The 24,415-nt window shown below is 40.5% G+C and overlaps 1 protein-coding gene across 1 annotated transcript; it reads left to right on the forward strand.

Moving 5' to 3' along the window:
* Positions 1-1,455: 1,455 nt before the first annotated feature.
* fam110d (family with sequence similarity 110 member D) lies at positions 1,456-18,198 on the forward strand. The gene is made up of 3 exons (XM_017452621.3): positions 1,456-1,602; positions 15,116-15,429; positions 15,628-18,198. Exon 3 carries the CDS (start codon positions 15,765-15,767, stop codon positions 17,025-17,027), a length of 1,263 nt encoding a protein of 420 aa, XP_017308110.1. The 5' UTR covers positions 1,456-1,602; positions 15,116-15,429; positions 15,628-15,764; the 3' UTR covers positions 17,028-18,198.
* The last annotated feature ends 6,217 nt before the right edge of the window (positions 18,199-24,415 follow it).

A 24,415-nucleotide genomic window follows, 5' to 3' on the forward strand; every position in this document is an offset into this window, starting at 1 on the left:
TAGTGTTCATAGCATCTAAGACTCTGGAAGAAATGAGGCGTATTTAGCTATCGTTACATGTAATAACGCCATAAACTCGGTGTGTGTGCACGCCTGTCAAAATGACAAGACGGAGAATGAGAAACAGGTGGGGGAAACAAACTGACCCCCTCTCCATTTGCAGGTTGACATGCTGATCTATCTTTACAGTGGGAGTAAAGAGGGGCAGGAAGGAGGTGCGTTCCCTCTCTTTCTCGCTGTCTGCCATGATTCTCGGCCCAATTTGACGGCCATGGCACTGCTACGTGTTTAGATTGAAATCAATCAGACCTCTCTGATTGAGAGGAACAATCCAAGATTTCATTTATGATCTGGAATCAAACAGGGTCCTAACGTTTTATCACTAGCAAAAAACAACAACAAGCTGTATAAACCTCGCTAGCCAGTGCGTACAGGATTTCGTGTGTTTTTTTATTTTATTTTATTGTTGCGGCCAAAAATGCGTGAAGTGAAGAGAAGATGACGAGGAACTTTGACCTTTTTTCCCTCGGGTGATGAAACAGAGACTCAATTTTGGTGACTTTAAAAAGCTAGAACTTTACTTCATGTTGAAATAAACGCAAAAGAGGAACAGACGATGGACGTATATAGCCTATAATCAGTCCGTTCCAGGACTTTGCGATTTTGCGACAGTAGAAATGAACGCAATATCAAGCAAACTCCGCAATATTCGGATTAGCTCGCAACTTTCCACAGATTTGGGCCAAGACGTGTCATGTGACATCATCATCCAGCCAAAGCCCTCTTCGATTCACGTGCGTCGAACATGAGTACAGCTAAAAGATCTCATTTACCCACAAACATCGCTGTGAAAGACCGTGCAAAACAAATCCGTTCTACTGCAATTTCGGAAACTCTGCGAAATCCTGTATAATAGAAAATGTCCGAATTTGACCATGTGAAGGGTTTTCCCAGGCCGCCACACATGTCCTTTCTTCATATTAGCATACCACAGACTAAAAAAGTGTCAACAAATCTACACTGACAGTATGAGGACGCTCACCATAGTACCCTTGATGTCTGAGAAATCAATCAAATGAATTATTCTGAATAAACAGAAACATATTCAAGCTAACTAATTGTAGTGATTTTTATTTATTTATTTATTTATTTATTTATTTATTTTATTGTTTTGTACAAAGCCAATGTTTTGAATATAGATCATGTACTCACATAAGCCTCAGTGTGTGGTAACTTTTTTTTTTTTTTTTTTTTTTAGACTCACAAATACGATAACATCTTTTGCCCAATTGTAGCTTGAGTGAATTGTGATTTTAAATAAAGCCCGCTCAATGTAATCCTGCTCACTTTCTACCTGCCTCCTCCTCCTCCTCCTCGGCGGTCGGACAGTCCGGCCCCGCAGCGATAAGCGCTCTACTGCGCATGCGCGCCGACAGCTACAGTCGGGCGCGCGCACAGAGCCGCAGCACAGTGTGAAGTTTGTCAGCTCGCGCTGCGGAGGGACTGAGAGATCACTGCTGTTTATGCTGGGGTTTGTTTTTGTTTTTGTTTTTGTTTTGGAAAACGGACAACATATATAAAGGAGTACGGAAAGGAAATAAGGTGAGGGTTTGATCTCTGATCTTGACTGTCATGCTTTAATACGGATAACATTTATGAGAGATAAATGGTAATAAACTGCTCTCATTCAGTCCATGAAATGACTGAGTTATTTACAACAAACATAATCAGTTAAAATAGCTCTCTTCACTAGATTAGATTTCAGTCCTTTATGAAATTGCAAATAAATAAATAAATAAACCTTCATGTTTGTGAAGCATAAAAAATATTTCAGGTTGTAAAGGATGTGGATGGGACATGTGGCTTTGTGGAAACTTGTAGGTTGAGGGGTGTGTGTGTGTGTGTGTGTGCGTGTGTGTGTGTGTGTGTGTGTGTGCACAATTTGTCAATGAAAAAAATATTATTTATTTGTAACTAGCCTATATTAATTAGAATTGTATTTATCTACTGTTTATTTATTTGTCATATAAAGGTTGTTTTTTTTTAAAATTATTAATAAATGAATAATCATTATTTTATTATTTAGGGTGTGTATATATGTTCACTGATGCATGTTTTGTTCATTGTCCTATTTTATTTTTATAAATCTTGCATCCAGTGCATAAATGTGTGCAAATATATATATATATATATATATATATATATATATATATATATATATATATATATATATAACAAATATATATATATATATATATATATATATATATATATATATATATATATATATATATATATAGTATTAAAAAATTTGGAAGACATTTTGCTAAAATTTATTACTTTCTCCTACGTATGGAAACCTTTGGAACACCCTCTGTGTGTGTGTGTGTGTGTGTGTGTGTGTGTGTGTGTGTGTGTATATATATATAGTGCATAATAACGCCAGCACAGAGAAACTTCATTGTCTGTGCACTCGGGATGAAGTCTATCCCTTTCAGAAGGAAGCACAACAATAAATGTCTTCTTATTTTTGGACATGAAGTGTCGAGAACTCGTCGTTCTATTCACTGGATGAGATTTCCATTTCATAAAAAGGAAATGTTTGCTGTGTACTAAGAATAGACGATCACGATAAGAGTGGCAGACCTCGATGATTACAGTTTGCTGTGGAATATTTCATTTGGGTTGTTTATAGCGTATACACCTGTCCACGTATTGGTCATCTATGACTGATTGAACTGTAGCTGACAGAGCACAGTGTTAACACAAAAGCATTCAATTAGCAAATACCTCGGTAGTTTTATAGGTTAATTATATAAGACTAAATAGAAACAACATGAAAAGTAAATACAATAAGATGAGTGGTAGGTTGATGAGGCCCGAAGGGAAATCTTCTTGCGGAATTATTTTTAAGGATGGAGCATGTTAGAAGTTGCCTAACTCTATGGAGAAAAGTGTTCCAACTTCAAGGAGCCTCTCTAGAGAAAGCCTAATGCCTAAAGCTAGAGAGTTTAGGATGAGTAGTAAACAAGTGGAGGATCTGAGGGTTTGTTCAAACTGGTTCGGAAGATCAGAGAGATAAGAAGGAGCGAGATTATTGAAGAAGAGAGGAATTTTTAAGTGAAAGTTTTGAAAATTCTGGTTTCTAGATTTGGAGGTGATGATATTGAAACCCTCACAACAGTGCTGTTTGTTAAGGATTTGTCTAGAGCTGGACGTGATCTTCAGTTTGACATGCATGCCATGGAATATTGTCTTTGACGGTCATCAATGTTGACACCATTCTTCCCTGATTTGAAGAAGTTGATTAAGTGATCAGTTAAACGTAGTTCCTGATTGAATGATGGAGCGAATTGAGTGATGTGTTACGCTGACATAGATTCATTCTGCAGAGACTGGCATGTACGTGATTCATCATTCTCTTATGATTTACTCTTAAGATAATCTTAAGATTTACACTCCTCATCAAAACTGCTGCTGTAAGCATCAAGACCGCTCATACCGAAGACTTTTTTCAATACTCTTCGTAAATTTTGACTTTATAGTTTACAGTTCAAGAGGATAGATTTGAAATCCAGCACAACTGTCGCCTTTGGCTTGCTCGTTAGGGATCGAAATCTACATGCAGATTTCTGGAAACGCTGCTCTGTGACCAATTCGTCCGATTCAAGAAGTAGTTTTCCGTTAAAAAAAAAAAAAAGCACAAAAAAATCTCTGGAAATCGCATCGAAAATTTTGAACAAAGCCGCATCAAAATCCTGTACAGGCTGGCTATTGGTAAACACACTATAGAAATAAAACGCAATTGAACTGAAGATCTCACATCAGTGTAATTGAACATTTTATAATATATACAAAATATCCAGGGTTTGCTTCTAATATCTAATGGAGCGTCAATCATTTAGCAAAATTAAAACCTCAACGAAATTTCTAATGGCTCCGCCCATTCCACTTCATCCAACCAGTATCCAACGTCTTACTTACACACTTCATTTTCCCGTCGTTCTAACACATCATCTGGCTACCCATAATGCACTGTATCTTCCTGAATTTTTCACCATGAACATTCCACTCATACTAAAGTACTATCTGGCATCCCACCACTTCATTTCTTTGCTGGTTTTTGTACATAAACAATTTAAGAAACTATAAAATATGACTGCAGATGCCACGGATTACATCTCTGCACAAAATTTACAGTTTACTTTTTAATAATCAAGCCTCTGTGTTTAAGCACCGAGTTGATTTATGGAGATAGCCGGACTTCAGGGTCCATTAACCTCAAGTGCTCTAGAGTTGATAATGGAACGAATGCCAGCAGACTGAAACATCTTTTCTTTAGCAGCCAGCCAGCAGATCATATCCTGGACAGAAGGAAATAGCTCTTCTTCAAAGCATCATACGCGGATATTACATTTTTCATATGACAATAATTTGCATGGGCTTTTGTAAACCCAAATTCCTGGATTGAAAAAAAAGGTCTGTGATACAGCACATGGATGAAGTAATCAGCAATTCATCACATTTATGAGAATTATTACAAGTATTTTTAACAAGATATATGACTCAAAAATAGGCCGTGTTAAACTATAGTGTTTGTGTTTATAATACTCAATGGAATATTGTTCCAGAGTTCAGAAGGGATATTAGTGATAGAACTTCTGCTACCGTCTGAGGGATCTCTGCTGAGCAGTATTATGTAATGGAAGTCTCCGAAAAGGACTCGTTCAGTGTTCCTTCAAAATTTGTCCAAAATAAGAAGGATGTTTATTTACAGTCTCCAGTGTCAGCACTAATGATCAGTACGTTTTCCACTACAGGAAAATCTTCAAGACTTTTGTCTTATTAACTTCATGAGAGGAAAAAAACACGTTCAGGGTCGGGGGTTCGATTCCCTCCACGTCCCTGTGTGTGCGGAGTTTACATGTTCTCCCCATGCTCTGGGGGTTTCCTCCGGGTACTCCGGTTTCCTCCCCCAGTCCAAAGACATGCACGGTAGGCTGATTGGCATGTCCGAAGTGTCCGTAGTGTATGAATGGGTGTGTGAATGTGTATGAGATTGTGTGCCCTGCGATGGGATTGGACTGCCACCCTGTCCAGGGTGTACCCCACCTTGTGTCCCATGCTCCCTGGGATAGGCTCCAGGTTCCCCGTAACCCTATAGGATAAGTGGTATAGAAAAATGGATGGATGGATAGATGGAAATACTATAACGTAAGTGTCAATAGGAACTATTTTGTTTTGTGGACGCAACATTGAATTTAATTATGAAGGGATTAAAAGTATGACTTGTCATTCATTAATACATTTACATTTGTAAATTGTTGCGGTATAAGTGATAAAACACTTCAGAACATTCCGTGTTTAGAAAAACAACAACATCGGGGTGGTGCAAGTAACTCCGCATTGTGTCGGAGTATCACACGACCCTGCCGTTGATTATTTTCCTATAACAACACATCCTTATACAAACGATCAACAGAGTAAGACTCTCGACTCTCACAGGGTCGAAGGGGTATTTTAGTCACATGCAGTCTAAACAATCTGATACTTAGACCAGACTGAAGAATTTTACCTGTCCTCAAACCACTGAAGAGATCCTGGCCGTGCGGGTGTATTATCCTCTCTCACTCAACCAGGATAAACGTTAACCCTGTGTTACCTGTGTGTTATTTTCATCCAGATCATCTTAAACCGAAGAACTGACATGCTGTAAATCTTTTATCAAACACTCGTTTACAGAGCTGTGGACCATTTGCAGACTGGGTCATTTTAATGGGAACGCTTTACCTTAAGGTTATTTACTGTGTTATTTACACGTTTGTAATGTAATCAGAGTAACAAAGTAAGTTAACACGTCTTCTTTGACGTTTGCTTGGATATTCAATTAAATAGACCTGCAATGACGACTGTTTATTCAAACCGTGAAATAAATGAGCAAAAATGTCATTACAACGTTACGTAATTAAATGTTGATAAATTCTTGAACGTGTGTCTCGTTGTGTGAACCTGCTCAATATTAAAACTCTCATTAAGGCCATTTGATGGTACGAGTATGGGTTCATGCTGGTGTTTATGATTTGACTTCTTTCTAAATAAATAGATAGCTCGATAAATAAGTAAATGGATAAGCACACATTAATAACACAAATACGCAATATGCGAATACAGATAAAAAATTAACACCAAATGAAAACAAACAATGCATTTCTTTGAAAACAGATAAACAAGGCGCATAATAAACCAGTCGTTCCAGGATTTTGCGGTCGTAGAAATGTACGGAAAATCAAGCAAACTCCACGATATTCAAAAGATCTTGCGATTTTTTTTTTTTTTAATTACCGCAGATTTCCCGCAGATTTGGGCCGGCCGTGTCACGTGACGTCATCACGACGCAAATTCAAATGAATAAAAGTGTTAGTTTGTTACAGTTACTTATGGTGTTGTCGTGGTACCGTAACGTCACCTAATGTGTTGAATAATGTCTGCTAACGAAATTTTAATTTAAAGCGTATCTTCTGTATGTTTGCATAATATTCTGCTATATTTTTTATATTTGATATTTTATTTTATTCATCCCAGCGTCTGTTGTTTGAAGTCTCCGTATATAAACCGTCCTGCAAGCCAGATTTCCCAGGTGGAGAGTACACTACTGATCTGAACAATAACTCAAAGTCAGTGTTTAAAGGCTGAGCAGTAAACGTGTTTTTGCCTAGTGACGTGCGTTTCATCCAAATTATAACCTCAAACGAGTTAAGCACGCTCTTTACGATGCGCGTAAACCTCTTCAGACGAGCCCAATTAAGCAGATGTGAACACCTTTTTTTAACTCTGTAGTAAGAGGAGGAGAAGCCCAGCGGCTCGAGCGGAGTCCTGCCAAGTCACTTCCTCCATCTGAAGTGTTGACAGCAAGCGTGACATCATCGAGACAGCAAGAGCTGCAACACAGGCGGGCTGTCTCAGGCTTGTCTTGTTAACCCAAATACAGATGTGATTAGTGGTGGCTAGGGCTTCTGTAGGTTCCTCTCCTTATCACTATATCACTTGAACTTTAGCTTTTTTTTGTGGTGCTTGTAAGGACGTTAGCATTTTTTATTTTATTTTTTTTGGGTGATGGCAGTATGCCTGGTGGAGAAGAATTGTGGGAATATAAGTCGCTACATGCTCCCAAACTGTCACGAGGCCTGAGCTGACCTTCTGCAATACAATACTTTTGCATTCTTCATGAGCCACATTAACATTTTTCTCAGGAAGTTCGATCACTTCTAGCACAGCCTGCATGACTGCTTGACTCCCTATAGACTGTCACAAGGCCTGAGGTGACCTAACATTCGAATGCTAAGCCACGTGTCCGCTCATACCGCTCGTCCCCGTAGCTCTTGCAAAGCACTCGACACCTGTCTTTTACTCTCGCCGTATCTCTCCCGCTAGACCTGACCACTGACCACATCATTCTGGACTACAAGGAAAACTCAGAGCCCACAGACATTTTTTATGGCACACAAAGCACCAGCTGTTCTTGTTTATCTTTCTTTTTTTTTTCCTCATGAACTTTATAAACGGACGCGTTGCCTTCCTTTTTCTCGACAAGCTCGATCTTGTAAACAGTCATTTCCCGCAACAGGTCTGCTCTGTATTTGTACGCGCAACGTCTGTAACCATGGGCCCGTCGTAAAGCCCCCTACTTACACCTGTTTCTAATTAGAGGGTAAGGGGTCCGGGCTTTTCCTAATGACATCAGTTCTGTAGGTAAAAGTTACAGGGGTCTGTGAGAGTCGTGGTGTAGGTCGTCGCACACTAGACAGCTGTTTGCACACAACTGTAAAGGAGGATGATGTGAAAATACCTCGATTCGACCCAAGTTGTGACGTTATAAGTAGGATTATAAATCATTACAGTATACAGGTATAGAAGGGCAACGTCAAAACGGTACTAAACATGTTGAAATGAGGTTCAGTATGAGTATATTGTGAATAAGAGTCCTGTGATGAGCGTCAGTTTTACCTCTGCCTGTTACAAAGCACTGACAATGGAGACTCCTTCCATAAAGATATTGTAACATATTGTGAATATCTCCTCATAGAACACTTCACAAGTCCAATAATTAAATATATATATATATATATATATATATATATATATATATATATATATATATATATATATATATCAACAATTTTTTAATCTGGTTCTATGGAGCATCCACCATACAAGTCAGTGTGTAAGCTGTTACTACGGAAACGATAACACATTAAAACGAACGCAGTAGTATAAACCTATGACTTGTAGCTGCTGCAGTAGAAAATTAATCAACATCTTCTGACATCTTCAGAATTAAGTATTCAACCTCACTGTGGTGTAATCCATCTTATTTTATATATAGATAGACGTCTGTTTATGTTTGCTGGTTGCTTTGTCTGGCTGTGTATGTTTATTTGTCTGTTCATGTTTGTTGTTTGTTGGGTAGCTATAGCTGAGTTGGGAAGAGAACAACATGTGTGTGTGGGTCCCTTTTTCAGGATTGGTGGTGGCGGGTGTAGGGGTGTTTTGTTGTGGTAGTGGTGGTGGTAGTGCTGGGGTGGGGGTTTGCTAGGTGGGTATACCTGATCTATTATACATGAAACAAAGAGCGAAAGTAGAAATTTGGAAAAGAAGGCAAAGGGTCATTGTCCTCAGTGGGGGAGGAGGTTATGGTGTGTGTATATATATATATATATATATATATATATATATATATATATATATATATATATATATATATATATATATATATATAATTGGATTTCTTCTCCATCCCAACATCCTTACAATACAAAGCTCATAATTTATTAACTATCCTTATTATAAATAATCAATCCACTACAATCCCAAGTGGTTTAGTCGCAGCTCTGAAGGCGGCTCGTGCGTATTGTCCCTTTCTCCTAATTGTCCCCGTGTGCACTACTCAATGCCACAGACCTGCCAGTTCCGATCAGAGTCAAGACGATCTGAATGTCCCACGTGACAAATCTTTGTCTCTGTCAGACCTGGAAATTGACAGTCGTTTCCTTATCTTGGATGGGAGGGGGTAGAAAGGGAAGATGAGCCCTACTTCGGTAGCACTTGAGGTTTATGTTTATGACTCATGTCTTGCCTCGCGGCTGATGAAATCGGACAGGCAGCAGGTTCATCTGAGGATCTGCAGCAAAAACACAAGACGAAGGAGAGACAGATCTTGGGCAAGCATGCATAAGAGTGGCTCTTTAATATGGCTGGACGTTTCTAGTGGGAATTAAGCTCATCATAATCGCATGTGCATGGCCCCAAAGTAACATACATTAACCAGTCCACAGAGACAGCCTAAAGCAAGTTGGGCATAAGTGCATTGCTCAAGGGCATAATGGCAGCCACCGTCAGCTGGGGGTCCAAATTCACAGCTTTGTGTCAACTATAACCTCATACTAGATAAAACCCGTAACCCAAAAAAGAGTCCAACCAGACATGCAAACACAGCCTAATGTAACGCAAAAGCTGCGAAATTTGCATTATAGTAATGGAACAATGCTAATCGGTGGGTGCTAGCTCTTATTTATTACCAGGTGTGAAAAGGTCCTTTGAGTCTTTTGAGAGCTGAGTAATTGAGGCTGCTATGTTGCCACAACGTCTACACTGAGTAGCTAAGCTACGGCATGCGGCACACCCGAATCTGCTACCCTGAAATATCTGCAGTCGACAGTCCGAATGTAATGCGTATAGACAGATTGCACCATATTGCATTTGCCTTAAAGAGAAAATCACTAAGTAGGGCAGAGGGGCTGGAAACAAACACGTTAAAACATGCTCCAGTTTCCAGTGCATGCAGATGAGATAGCTAATGTGGCTAATAATGGTTGTTGTGGCAAAACTGCTTCTCTGGATAACAGGCTGAGCAGCACAGAGTAGGAAGTAAAAGGATAAGTGATCGGAAAGGAACAATTTTGTGACTTTGTGTGTTGGTGTTTGCTTTCAAATGGAATAAAGGTTACAAGTAATACAGCCATCCCTGTAGCACTTGTTTGCTCCCTTGCTGTTAATATAACACTTGGGTTGCACTGCTGTGACCTTAACGCATAGTTGACACAACATATTAACAGTTAGTGAATGCTGTGAAAGCTTCCTCATGGCTTCTGGCTGCCTTCTGAGAAATGTATGTGATGTGCTATCAGTGGAGAAAAAGAGAGGCGGGGAAAGTGAGATGTGGTTTGCCTTGGAGTGTTTAAGGAACACGCCTATCTCCAGGAGATATGCTGAAAGCAGCTGCTGTTTGTTTTTGTGGATTTCCACCAATGGACACACCAAATGCTGTACATGCTGATGCCATTTTAGCCCACTATGCCGACATAATACGGAGGACTTTCAGGTTGAATGTAGATCAGATAACTTCTTCATGAAAACGTCCATGAAATCAAACCCTGACTTCAAGTCAATGTGTTCTCAATCACCAGCATGTCATTGTAGGAGCTATAAAACAGTTAACTTTTAAATCTTTTAAAACACTATACAGTGCCCTCCACTAATATTGGCACCCTTGGTAAATATGAGCAAAGAGAAAAAATGTCTTTATTGTTTAATCTTTTGTTTTTAAAAAACAACAACAACAACAAAAAAATACTCTGCTCTCATGGCTCTCACAAACAATTGCAAACACAACACAAGTTTATCAAAAATATATATATATATATCTTTGTTAAATATAGGTGTGCAACAATTATTGACACCCCTATGAATTCACATGCATCTCAATTACACATTAATCAGATTTTGGCAGATAATGGAGCTGTATTTGCTTAACATTACTTAAACAAGATTTCTAACAAATCCAGTTCTCACTTGGCTGGAACACATTAGTACCTCATCTTAATAATTGACACTTGACCTTAGATAGTTGGAGCTCTAGCACTGATCCTGTAATCTGGCTACTTAATCCTGACCTGAGACCATTTGAAACCCATCGCCCATTAAAGTGACATACACCAAAAGGGATGTGTCCATCTTTTTTTTCTTTTTTTTTTTTAAGCAATTTTTTTTTTAAATACTTCCGAATTTGAAGTGCAGTTGTTTTAATATTAGAAAGTTGGAAGAGCTAGACAAAACATAGTTACTGGACTTTTTGACCCATTTTTCAAATGCAGGTTCTTCACATCGTTATTTTTTGAAGGAGAGTTCTGACCAAATTAGCAACAACAAATTTCCATGATTGAGTCGGAGGGTGTTATAAACCACTCTTAAGTGTTTTCCTTGTGCTAACACATTTGATTTTACCATCAACAGCTAATTAACAAGTCCATCGTGAGCTCAATGAACAATGTTCACACATTGCCCATTAGAACAAGAACCTGTAGACCGGACCTTCTCTGTTCACGCGAAAGATTCCAGTGTCATCCCTTTTCCTGCATATTTTTTTTCCCCGAGCCCTCGGTATTTCATTCATCACTCATAAGGCAGTAGGTCGAGGGCTTAACATTCCAGTATAAACTCACAGGTGTAGCTTAATTCCCATGGATCTGGATTAAGGGCACCTCTGAGATTTATGTACTGGTAAAAATGCTAGAACCTTCTTCAGGCAAGTCTGAAGCTCAGCGTGGATTATGGTGTGGTTAATAGAATGAAGAGAGAAGAGAACATTAGCGTTTCTTAAAAGCACTGTTAGATTATGCTTTGGCTGAGTTTCCTGCTGAGCCTCTTTGAGTACTTATGAAGTGCTGCATCTACGTGACACATTGTGCGTTAGCAATAAGTGTGAAGTAATGGGCCAAAGCACTAAGGCAGTGTCAAAACAAAACGTCATTTTGTAGATAAATAGACTGTATCTGGTAGTTGCAATACACTTATCTCAGATGATTCCTTATCGCAGTCGTTTTTTATCTCGGGTGCAAGAGTTTGATAAGATTATAGGTCCTAGTCACATGATTTATTCATTCATAAGAGGTTGTGTTTGGCGTTCATCGGCCACGCAAAATTGCACGAGCGAGCCGATGACTCAGAGGTGGCCTTTTGTCCGAGAAATAGGTTAGGGCACTCCACACTTGGAACAATGCAGGTTAAAAAGCTGCTCAATGCCCGGTTCTGGACCCCGAACTGCCCCATCTGCCTCGTGTCTGCTTTAGCCGCCCTCCTATAGCTCTGCTGAGAATTAGTCATTGCTGAATAACAAAAGCAAAGGTGCATTCAGTCAGTTAAGTGGACTCCGTTTGAGCGGTGGGGGGTTGAGAGGGATTTAAAGCGCTCCTTGTGACCTTCCCGTGATCCAAACTTCAATATATCAATGGCTTAATGGTACACAATGGTGTGGAGGATGTACGCCACCACTGGTTTTGTCTTGAGAGGAACGTTTCCCTGGCCTGACATTTATTATCATGTTTGGCTCTTTTACTTTGTCCTAATGAGGCACTGCACCCTGGCTTCTCCCTTATCTTGAGGGCCAGAGGAGTCTATTGTATAGACCTATCAATAATGCAGGACCGTCTGGGTTTCAAGGGTTGTTTTCTTTGCTTTGCTCTGGATCCTGTTCCAGTTCAGGACTGGCAGGGCTCGCACGGCCCATTAACGCCTAAACAAAGCAAACATTCATTTTAGAATATTCATAGAGGATTTAATTGATTGCATCACCTGATCATTACTATATCGCTAGTATGGAATTGAAACCATGGGGAAGTTGATTAGTCACTAATCTAATCATGGTAATGGGTCAATGTCATGGAGTGTCTGAATAAAAATCCGAGCCGAAGGGTGGGACGAGGCAGATGTTTCCGAGAGAGCAGAGAAGACAACATCGTACACCAGTTCTACGACTTCATTTGGTCAGATAAACCTTATCAAGAAGGTATATACCATACTCTTGGCTTGCTTCAGATTTAGATTGCATTGATTAGCTGCACTTGGTTTGATTTTTCATTTCTTTTCCTTTTTTTTTTTTTTTTTTACAGTTAGTGGTCAGGTAGCATGTTTGGTAATTTGTTAAACTGCTCAAGATTTGTAAAGGACCTTGTTGTACCTCTCATTTCTTGGTCAATATTTTGTTTCCCATGTGCAAGATGGTCCCCAGATTGGTCTGCAAGCCTGGTACAGCATGACACTCCACATCTGGTTTTCTTTTAAGCATGTGTAGTGCCTTGTCCAGACTTCCCTGCAGATGTCCAGGCTTCTACTCGGGTTCCGGTTGGAGGGATGGAAACACAGGCATGAAAGCCGGGAGAGATGAGAAGGAACTGGAACAGTGGGGGTTAATTACAAGCTCCTGAGAGAGAACCAGTACCTGGCTGAGTAAAGGAAAGGGCCTGCTGGTATTTCCCAGACGGTCTTGGTCTCAAAGGCAAGATCACAAGGAAAGGGGAACGGCCATAATTTGCTTCATTAGTGTTTAAAGAATACTTATCCTTAGGGAGTTCAAGTGTTAATAATGATTAAAGGTTAGCAGGCGCTCGCTAGAAATGTGATCATACTAGCTCGTTTCTACTAGCTTGAATTTCTTAGCCATTTTACCCCATATTTTAGCAACTGATTTGTCCATTTGTTTCAGTTTGAAAAGATCTTGTATGGCTAAACTAGCGGTGCCTGTTATTTACAAACTGGCCTACCTCCTTTTATGTGGCATGATTTGCTTCCTGAACAGTAGCAGTAGCACAAGTTTTAAACCCAGTAGTGTCACATCTTCAAGCAGTTATCTTGTAGATCTAGTAAACGCAGAAGTTGTGTTTTAATTCGACTCATTGCTTCACTGTTAAGAGTTTATGTGTTCTAGTGCCTAAATAATAGCTGTGCAAATTTGGAAAAATCAGTGACATCAGGGTAATGAATATATTAGCATTAAAGATGTTTTCTTTAATGAACGCTTTTCCCTGCTAGCTTTAAAAGTTAAATGTGTTTGAGAAGTAGTTGCGGTGAGATAGTAAACACGGAACAGAATTAAAAAGACTTGTAAACTCTTTCATACGGTTAAAAAATGGAAAAAAAATTAACGGAGGAGTGTGTGATAAATTGGAATCCTGCTCAACTATCATGGATACTTCTCACTATCTCCGCCTGTCTTGATCCAGGCTCCTGTTTTTGTTCCACACCTGTTCTGAATTCTTTCCCAAACAATAGCTGCTTTCCCAACCTCCCTGACATCTGGGAATGACACAGTCCTCGCTTTGGGCTGATTTATGGCAGGAGGCTGTGGAGGAGGCTTTGGGAATGAGGGCCCTTACTCTTTGGAACAAGGTGTACAATATGAAAAATAGGCGGGTCATGATTCAAATGCATGAGGGCGCAGTTTTTAATGACAGACTGGAGATTCTCCTGCCATACTTAATAAGTGGATTTTCCAACAAAGGCAGGTCTGAATTTTAGTGTCAGGACAAAGCTGACTGTGCAGTATACATATTGTTTTAGTGCGAGCGCTTCAAACAACAGAGCCGGGAAGTCAGATCATTTCCGCACTTGTTACTTTTAACCGGGTCAGTCAGCTCTTTCCGGGCCTGCAGGCTATATATTGTTTTTTGTTGTTGTTGCAACAGCTCACCATATGACAGAAGAGGATACACTAAAATAGCACTTTGATGTGTCATGTTTTGAATGATGCTGTTTGACGTTGGCACGTCCTCAAACAGCCGACGGGTCTGGAGTAATTCCACTAGAGAAAGGTTGAGATATGTTGAGTAGATAAGAGACTAGACACGTGCCAGTCACCTGTATTTTCTTTTTTCGGTTTGTTTGTTTTTTACTTTAATAGAGCTGAGATTTATCCTGTTGTGTCTGGGATCTAAATGTAACAAGATGTACATTGTATAAATTCTGTGCCTGGTGTTCAGGATGAATGCTTGCAGAGAAATATGTAATTATGTTAAACTCAACAATCATTACACTCAGAGTGGTTGTGTATTAGATTTATGAGTTGTAGTCTCCGTGAAATCCTGACCGATTCATGCATAATATACGAGTAAAGCACTCAAGAGTTGTTTAAATTGTGAGCGTGGTCTATTCAGAGAAGATTCTGCGTTCAATGCACGGTCCGGATATGTCTCTCTGTCTGCCGATGCGCATTTCATGCCGGACTTGCTCGAAAGACGTTTCACCTTCTGACCAGTCTCTCATTCTCTACCTTTTGTTTTCACAGGGTTCCTGCTTAGTTTAAAAGGAAAAGAGGCAACACGTCCATCCATCCATCCATCCATCCATCCATCCAAGTGTCGCAGTGCCAGTCACAGCACTGACTCTGGAGGACAAAAGTCTCAACCCAAGGACGCCAAGACAGCTATCAAAAAGCAAACAACCACGTGCATTGTGTTTCTTCCTCTTGATGACCTTCTCAAAAGTAAACTGTCTGAAGGTTGGAGGACTCTGAAAGAGAGGGCTGGTGGAGGGGAGAAGAAAGCAAAGGCATATTTGGAGTTAAAGGCATATTGGGACTTCTATTTCTGCTTCTCTGTGGTAAGGGGAACGTCTCATTTGGGATTGCAGTTGGAAAGAGGAAAAGAGATTTGCTCTTGGCCTTCCCATTGAGTGGCTGTATAAATACTGCATATAGATCAATTTGTTCTTGTTCCAAAAGGGTTCAATCTAGAGACTAAGTATAGCAAAAGCTGCTGAAACCTGTGTCACATGGATATTCTTGATATTTACACTTAGACATTCTGGTGGCAAGTTGGAACCTGGACAGAAATTCTTGCTCAGGACTATCCTGCTGTGAAAAAAGTGACCATCTCATAGGGGACACTGGCACTGGAGGCTTCTGTTCGGATGTTTTTTCCCCAGTAGGGAGGTAAATGATGAAGCCCTTAACACCAGTTGGCTCACCCTCGCCCCTGCGCCTTCTTAACAAGGGCCCGGATTACCTACGTAGGCAGATAGACAGTGGAAATAGGGGCAACTCTGTTAGTGCTGTGGAGCGGTTAGAGGCAGACAAGGCCAAATATGTCAAGAGTCAGCAGGTCATCAATACCAAGCAAGAACCTGTGCTAGTTCCTTGTGCGACACCTCCACCCCCGTTACGCCGTAACTTCACCGCACCAACACCCTCGACACCTGTTCTGCCTCGACGCCCACCACTCAGTCCATGCCCTCTCTCACCCCACAACAACAATGAGGATGATTCCAGGAAGGAGAACCTCAGAGCTCTGTATCTTGATGTAGAGAAGCAAAACCAAAATAACTCCAGTAGGGCACCTCTGCCATTTCCAAGGAGCACAAATGGCACCCCGTTGGTGGCGCCGCACAGTGCCCCCATGATGAGACGTAGCATTGGGAAGCGCATGCTCCGGCCTGATTCCTTGGTCATCTATAGGCAGAAGAAAGAGTGTAAGAGTCCGATAGGAAATGGCGACGGAAACACAAGCACCGAGATGAAGGGCTATAGCTTTGTACGCCGGCTCTTCCAAGGTTCGATGCGAGAGAAGAATAGCAGGAATGAAGAGAAGTTGACAATCAGTGAAGAGAAGTGTTCATCACGGGATGGAGACTCACGCATGTCGTGGTCTATTGACCGGGACACTGTCGATGGTGGGAATGGGACAAGCCGATCCAGTAGGACTGAATCAAACAATGGCAATAGCAGCTTCCAGGAGCCTTGTATTTCCTTTGGAATGACAAGTTCCCTGAAAAATAGCATGGGTAAAGGGAATGAGAATTATATGGACCCTTGGAAACCAGTGAGGCCACTCCAGCGATCTAAATCAGACCTTCGACTTTGTTCATCACTAGCGTTGTCTGAACAGGAGCGGTTCTTTGACTTCTGTGGTCTTGACTGGGACTTGGTGGATCGGCTTGGGCCTGAGAACTTCCCATCAGGTGCCAGCTCGATTGACACTCTCTCACTGGTTCTGAGGAGTGTCGGGGGACTGGAAGGTGGCTCTGAGCCCAGCGAGTTTTCTCGCCACTCCGGAGAGGGCCTCTTCCAGGAGGAAGTGGCTGAGCAGGTACCCTCTGCCGTGTCCATCATCGAGAGGAATGCCCGAGTTATAAAGTGGCTTTATGGCTGTAAGAATGCAGCAAGTGAAGAACCCAAAGGTCCCAAAGAGTCAACTGTATAGCCACAACTCAAAACAAACCTCAAGACTCTTGGACTAAGTACCACATTGGCTGTTACACATTTGAAGAGCTACTATATTTATTTCAGTGGGAATATATGCGTATGAGAGAACAGCATGATACAAGGCACATCATTTTCTTACATTTGTTCGAGAAGAAGCTGGAACAATAAGATTCTTTTTCAATTTCCTGTCTGTAATTTGGTGATTTGGTGAGTTTCCCCATCCTCACAGTGGTCCCAGTCTCTCTGTATATAAGTAATACTTGTATGTCCTATTCATTTTGTTGTTGGAGAACAACAGCACTGTGTGCTCAAGTACATCTCAATAGATGAATAATTAAAAATGGAAAACCACTAAGCTCTCCCTGTACTGGGGATCTAATGTGTGAGTGTGAAGTGAACCGTGCATACCTCTAGTTTATTTTGCTTTTTTCCCCCATTAAACACAGGCGTTGGAACAAACACACAACAGACCCGTGTTAATGCACTAATGCACTGAATTGCGTGTAGATGGGGTAAAACTTATTTTAGCTTGTGCAAACAACTTTGGTCCCCAAATATAAACTAAGCATCAATTAAGTAGTTTTGTTTCACAAAAAAACTCATATTTGGCACACACTTATGAGTCCATTTTAATCCCAGTTATTTCGAAATTGCCATGACAATCCCATTTGTTGTATTACTAAAAGCAAATGAAGCTGTTATTTCCAACCACAAGTAGTACACAGACACTTGCTTTAGCGAAATTGACAAATTAGCATCAGTAACAGAACTGACCTTATGACCACACGCCCAATACTGAACCAGATTTCTCATGGCCAATGAGGCAGATTCATCACAATGAAGCTGTTCGGCCTGTCAGCCAGAGGACTGGGGTCATTTTTAGAAATGTTGGTGAAAAATGAATCTGAGGTCTTCTGTGGAATTTCAGGGTTACAGGGTTCATTTAGAGAGTGGTGGCTAGGCGGAGCTACACTAATGCCGACATTTCACCTGCAGCATGACGCCCAAATAAATCCAAGTGCACAAGCTGTTTCCTGATCTCTCTCTCTCATGCATGTTTACAGACCAAGTTGATTTTTTTTTTTCCTATCCAGAAGAGATTTAGACTATATTTACAAAGGTTTATAATTCATGCAGGCAATGAAAATAAAGTTGTATTTTTTATTTTATTTTTATTTGTCTTTAGCGTCTTTATTTCCAAACGACATCAGTAATACAAGGCAGACATTGCACCAAGAAGTTCCGATCCATTACATTTCAACCGTAAATCCGGCAACTATGCAGAATCCTAAATCTGAAGAAAAAAAAAAAAAAAGTAACTTATGTCTGCTGGCTGGCTTTTTATTGTTGAAAGAAGAGTCACGGTTGGATTAAAGTGTGCCTTGTCTCTTCCCAACATGCTTCTCGTTTTTCCCCGAGTCTCAAGTGCCTGTTATTGTTTAGGAAATCATAGCATGTAGTGCACTTGAGTCAGACACACCAGGGTCCATTTAAAAGCACCAAAGAGGAGCCAAAAGGTCTCTGTTTTGTCTTGGTGGTCAAGTTACACCCCTCTTTCTTTCCTTTCTGTTTTATTTCCATCCTTCCATCTGCTGTGTGTGGATATAACAGCCCTCCTATCAAACACTGCTGTGCAGCATCCTGTTTTGGGTGATTTTTTCCCACAAGTTTCTTTTTCCTTGGTTTTTTTTCTTTCTTTCTTTCTTGCATCAGCCAATGATTCCGCGAAGGCACAGTGCCTTTTGACAGTTAGTGTTATTCTGGTGATCCATCAAGACAAGACAGCGCGCACATCCAGGTGTGGATTGAATAATGCACTGCCTCATACATAGAGTACCAGGCAAAAGTTAACACACACCTGAAAGACTTTTCGAAATGTTTATGACTATGCACGAATTTATTTCCTAAACAAGGAGTTTTTCATATAGAACTTAGAAACAGCAAACAAGTGCTTCGCAGATGTCGAGACTTATTCAAGACTGGTGAATTAGTAACCCAGGTGGCTTCCTTATGAACCTGGTTTATTGAGAATGCCTTGTGCAAAGCGTCAACAGAAACCAGACTTGATAAGTCTTGCGAAGCCTTGAAGCTTGGTGTTTGAAGCCAGTGCTTGGGCAGATCAAGCCCCTGTTGGTTAGAGGAAATATATGGCCATAAAATGTGGTATCCAGCCAGAAACCTTTTTTGGCTTCAAGATGGCTGTCACAACTCCTCCATTTTAATAAATAACAGCGTCATACAATGTCCGAAACCACATAAGTAAGATTACTAATTAGCTACACTTACCTCGTAGCTCCATTACAGAAACAAAGAAGCAAACTTCGGACGACATGTCTTGGCTCATCGACTACATTTGGGGTAAATGAATGAGTTCATTTTCGGCTGAACAGCTCTTAGGCTTCAGCTGTTTATGCTATAACCATGTAAGCTTTATACCAATCATATCTATATATCGTCACGCCCAAATTCCAAAGCAAGACTCGGGCATGAAACTTTCAAATGTAATACCAAACCATCAGAAGTGACCGTTTTCAACAAGACGATTTTTGTAGGCAGGAAAAAAAAGAATTGAGATTTTCATTCTCTTATTTATAAATGAATACGCAGTGAAAAATGGTTCCTCCACACAACTACAAGGCATTTTAAGCAGCATCATAGCGTTTCCCTCTTGACCCACCATGTCTTTTCAGTCATCCAAAATCCAAATGCTTTGAAAGCCAGAAAAATGTTCTCACCTCACTTCCTACCTGTCTCTGGTAGATTGGTGATGATGCATCATCTGCATTCGTATACTGGAACAGGATTGTCATAGGAATGTTATAGGAGTTCCTGTTACCACCCCGAAGTTGTCCTGTTCCTCTTGAACCACAACGATTGCAATGGTTTTATTTATTAAAGAAGCACTTTATAGTTATCCTTAATATTGTGGAACCTCCTTTACACTAGTTAATTCCCGTTAACATTTACGCTATATCAGCTATAAACAGATGTTCCCTCAGTTTCTCTTGAACTTAATACTACTACTGAAATAACTCAAAGTGCAATGTCCTCCATCCTGAAGACTTTCCTGTTGTGGAAGTATCACTTCAAGGCACTGATACTGATACTCTCCATCCATAAATGTTAAATAAACATCTCCTCAGAGAAAACGTCACCATATCGATGACTGTATGTTCCTCTTTGCTAAATATTGTTTTATTATTAGCCATAGATGATGTGGAGCGTCCACCATACCTTTCCCTGTGAACGAGCGGTTACTATAGAAACAATAACGTAACAGCCAGCACTACTGTCAGACCTGCTGTTATAGAGAACAGCTGTTGTAAAACTGCTACAGTGCAGTGCCACTTTGCACCCGCATATTAGTTCCCCTGAAAGGAGCATGAAAAGGATGCCTTTTAATATTCTTAGCATTCAGTCCAATACTCAGGCCACATTAAAAGCTATTTGTATGAAAACTCACTACCACTGAATCCTGTTACTATCTTTAGTTTCCAAAGGCAGCCAGCAGCAACGGGCATCTATTTCTGGCACAGTAAGAGAAACAGCGTGTTAATCAAAGGGAATAATGCAAGCTCAGATTTTCAGCGACTTCGGAAAACGCCCCGGGTTCGAACAAGACACTGCTATTTTCAGCCGCATTATATGCCAATGGGACAGAGTAGACTAAACTGCGGCCTGGCGACTCGGAGAGACTGTGGGCAGAGAGAGGGCACCGCGGGCACAGCCCGGGTTTGTGGAGTGTGGCAAATCTGGCCTAATTCTTCTGTGTCAGCAGATCTAACATGCCAACGTCATCCAGGCCTGACAGAGAGATGTGCATCACTCAGACAAAGACAGGGAGAGAGAAATATGCTCAGAGACAGCGAGAGAGACAACCTTCTTCAGAAAGAGAAAGACAAAGAGAATGTGCTGTGGGCTAGACTCAGAATGCCTGTCTGAGACATGTCTTAATTTAGTCTGCGGTGGAGTAGCGGACAGTACTGGGATTGTGTGTTTGTGTCAGGGGTGGAGGGTGATGCCACACAAGCGTAGAATTAGAAGCAGGAAGCAACACCGTCCAGCACAGATGCACACCTGTGAGAGATCTTTGTTTTGAGATGGTCTGAGAATAGCTTCATTCATGTAGAGCCATGCAGAGCAGAAACAGCCCGAGGAACTCACATTTAACTTTTATTTCATATGCATTCTTATGTATACATGGCATGGATAATGTCCTAGCGGCGGTATGTTAGCATTACCAACATAATCTGCACACCAAGTTTGCACAATTATCCATTTGTTCCGTGTACGGAATACAAACATTGGAAGCTGTGATGTTATAGAAAAAAATATTCAAAGACGAGGTGGAATGATGCGGCCAGACTCGAAGCGGAGTTACCCTTACCATCGCGAAATTGATTCTTTTCTTATAACAGCGCGTCTCGAAACTCTTTAATTCCTCTTAAATCACATCCATTTCCCAATGTCTGGCATTTTTTATACAGTAAAGAGCAGCACATTGTACTTTTTTTTAATCAATTTATAGTTACGTTTAATGTCGTGGAATGTCTGATAAATAAAGTTCATTACTGTTACCGTGTATATTATAGCAGCTATAAAAAGTTGTCCCCTTTCGTTTCTTGAAGTTACCAAGACAAATTTGTACCAGAGCCATGCTGAATTCTCAAGTCTCGATTTCGGTGCGATGTTAGTTTAATATTTATGGAAGGAGTCTCCAGTGTCAGCTTTTTGTAGTGGTCTGAGGTAAAGCTTTAATTTTTTTTTGACACGGGTTTAAAGCGCTAGGTTTTAATTAACCATAAAATGTTGTCAAAGGAAGAATAGTTGTTTGACATCATGAACATGGATTATTGTAGAGGTAGTTGGATGGTTGGTATTTCTAGATCAGGCTCAGAGTGGTGAATCTAATTAATCAAAGCCTAGTAGCTCACCAACTAACTTTGGAAATGGGGGATGAATGAAAGGTCTGCTTCAGAGCGTCACAACTCTACCTGAGAACGCAAAAGGATCTAATCACCTCAACTCGCTCTCTCTCGGGGATCAGATGGCACCAAAAGGCCATAAATCTGAGTGTGGTCCTTTTCTGTCCTCTCACTCTCTCATGCATGAGCTCCTGGTCAAAGGTCGTTGGCGGGGGAAGGGAGGGACTGAGCTCTGAGAACTTCTCTACGATACTTTGACTTCGGGTAGAGAGAAAAGGTCAGGGTGTGTTCAAAGACACATGAAAGCCACACCATGCGGGTGTGTGTCAAAGGTTAGTTAACCCTAAACTGGGGAACCAAAACTGATTAAATTCTAATATTTGTACTATTCAGTGACTAAACTGTATCCAGTGATATGTTAATTCCTCAACATGTTAAGACAAACCCAAAGACCAGGGATTAACAGCCTCTTAATGGCCTTTAGGCACTCACAACACCGGTTCAATGCGTTAATGTCATTAACAGATGCTGAACAATTGAGACGAGGCAAAGGGTGCAAAGTATGTTGGTAAATCCCACCGTTTAGTCTGTTTTGGGTCTGAGATCAGGACTTAAAGACACTCCTGCTGTTTTGAAGTCGGGGGCATGTAACTTAAAGCGCAACGTGATACCTGGACGTTCAGCAGTGTCGAGCTGATCTAAATGTTTGCTAAGCTGTCAGTGTGGAAGGATGAAACCAATAAAGACAATGATGTGTCATTAAGGACAAATTACAAACATCAGACATCGGATCAGACATGTTTGGTGTCCAATGTTTACTTTAGTTTGAGGATCTACACGGTTAACGTAGCTAACAAATAATGGAAGTTTTCCCCTCCCAACATCTTTTCCTTAAAATTCTGCCTCAAATTACATCCAGTTTATCAGTGGCCTTTTGCTGATATAGTTGACATAATTATAATTCATGAATAAAAACTCACTGTGACACCTTGAGGCCCCTCATATGTCCCCTGAGCCCCTCCTCTCAAAGTTGAAGCAAACATAGACATAGAATTCTGTTAATGTACATTTTCTTTGTATTATTTTAAGATTGAACTTAATAGACAGCACGGTATGGACGTGGCTAAGGGATCCAGGGTCCGCAGGTCGTGATGATTAGATGATTATTTGCGCAATAATTTGTCTTAACTAAGTGGGCATGTTGTTGCACGTTACCACTACTAATAATTCAATTATTTGTCATTTTCAGATATCTAATTATGCCCTAAGATAAGTCTTAATTATTGCATCGTGAATAAGCCATGTACAATTTGGATTTACTGAATAAATATCAATATGTCTTTGTCTTAGGGAATTTTATCAACTGGATTGACGGCAGAATTGATTTACTTAGCTTAATCGAATTAGAGATCTGAGTCACAAATGACACTGATATTTCTTCATCTGGGATTTTATATATATACGGTGCAAAATACGATGGGTGGATTTTGGTGGATCTAATAAAAAAATGTCAATAGGGACATTAAAGCTGTGAAAAGAACATCATACCTGTATACTGTTGCTTTACGTAGGGTCCAAGGGTCAAATGACCAGAGGTGATCTGATTACATACTGTATGTTAAACTGGATCAGCCCGACAGCTGTGGCATGTTTAGTCCGTGTTCATCCAGACACACAGTCACCACATGAGCTGAGCATGATGGAAATGAGCCGGTTATAAATAGTACGGTTGTGCAGGTGCTTCGGAAATAAAATGTTCCATGGAGAAGAAGGTAGATCGTCGGTGTGGTGGAGGTGAATCCAGCAACGGCTCATGACCATAGATTTTGGTGGGGCGGGACGACATTAATAACGATATATCTGTAAACAAACTTTAGTCGAGAAATGATCACAATTGACTTATAGTATAGGCTACTATCTAGTGAATTTTTAACCCAGTAGAGAGTCGACACCATCCCGCCATCCAGCATATTGTCCGGCAGCTCCTTTTGAGTGTTTTTAGCAATATTTTCTTGTGTTTTTTAACTGTGTTTGATACAGCAGGTGTTTCCTGTCACCCGCGATGCACACACAGAACAGCTATTATTATAAACCAGGGTCGTCCGTTTTTATCAAAATGTCAAAATCCACGCAAACCCTTTTTCAGGCATTAAAAAAGGGAGACTCTTTGTTCTTCATATTTTCAGCCTTGGAAAACAAGGTCACCGGGGTGTACAGTCATTTCTATTGTGCGGACATTATTCAGTCCATAAACTCCCTTTACCTGTCCCAATCTTTGCAATAAATCTTACAATAGAAATGGTTCTGTATATCATAGACATACTGACTGCGTTTAGCTTTTACCTTCGCCTTTTGATTGTGAAAATTTATTACATTTCATTCAAATTATTTGCTATAAAACAAGATCTAGGTGGCCAGGGAGGATTTTTGAAAACGGCTCTGGCAACCTTGTCATTAACTA

This window comes from Ictalurus punctatus, chromosome 23 (assembly GCF_001660625.3).
Source record: "Ictalurus punctatus breed USDA103 chromosome 23, Coco_2.0, whole genome shotgun sequence".
Taxonomy (NCBI): Eukaryota; Metazoa; Chordata; class Actinopteri; order Siluriformes; family Ictaluridae; genus Ictalurus; species Ictalurus punctatus.

What these genes read in the sequence shown, in the direction of transcription:
- fam110d (XM_017452621.3), top strand. Translation starts at nt 15,765, where the DNA reads ATGATGAAGCCCTTAACACCAGTTGGCTCACCCTCGCCCCTGCGCCTT.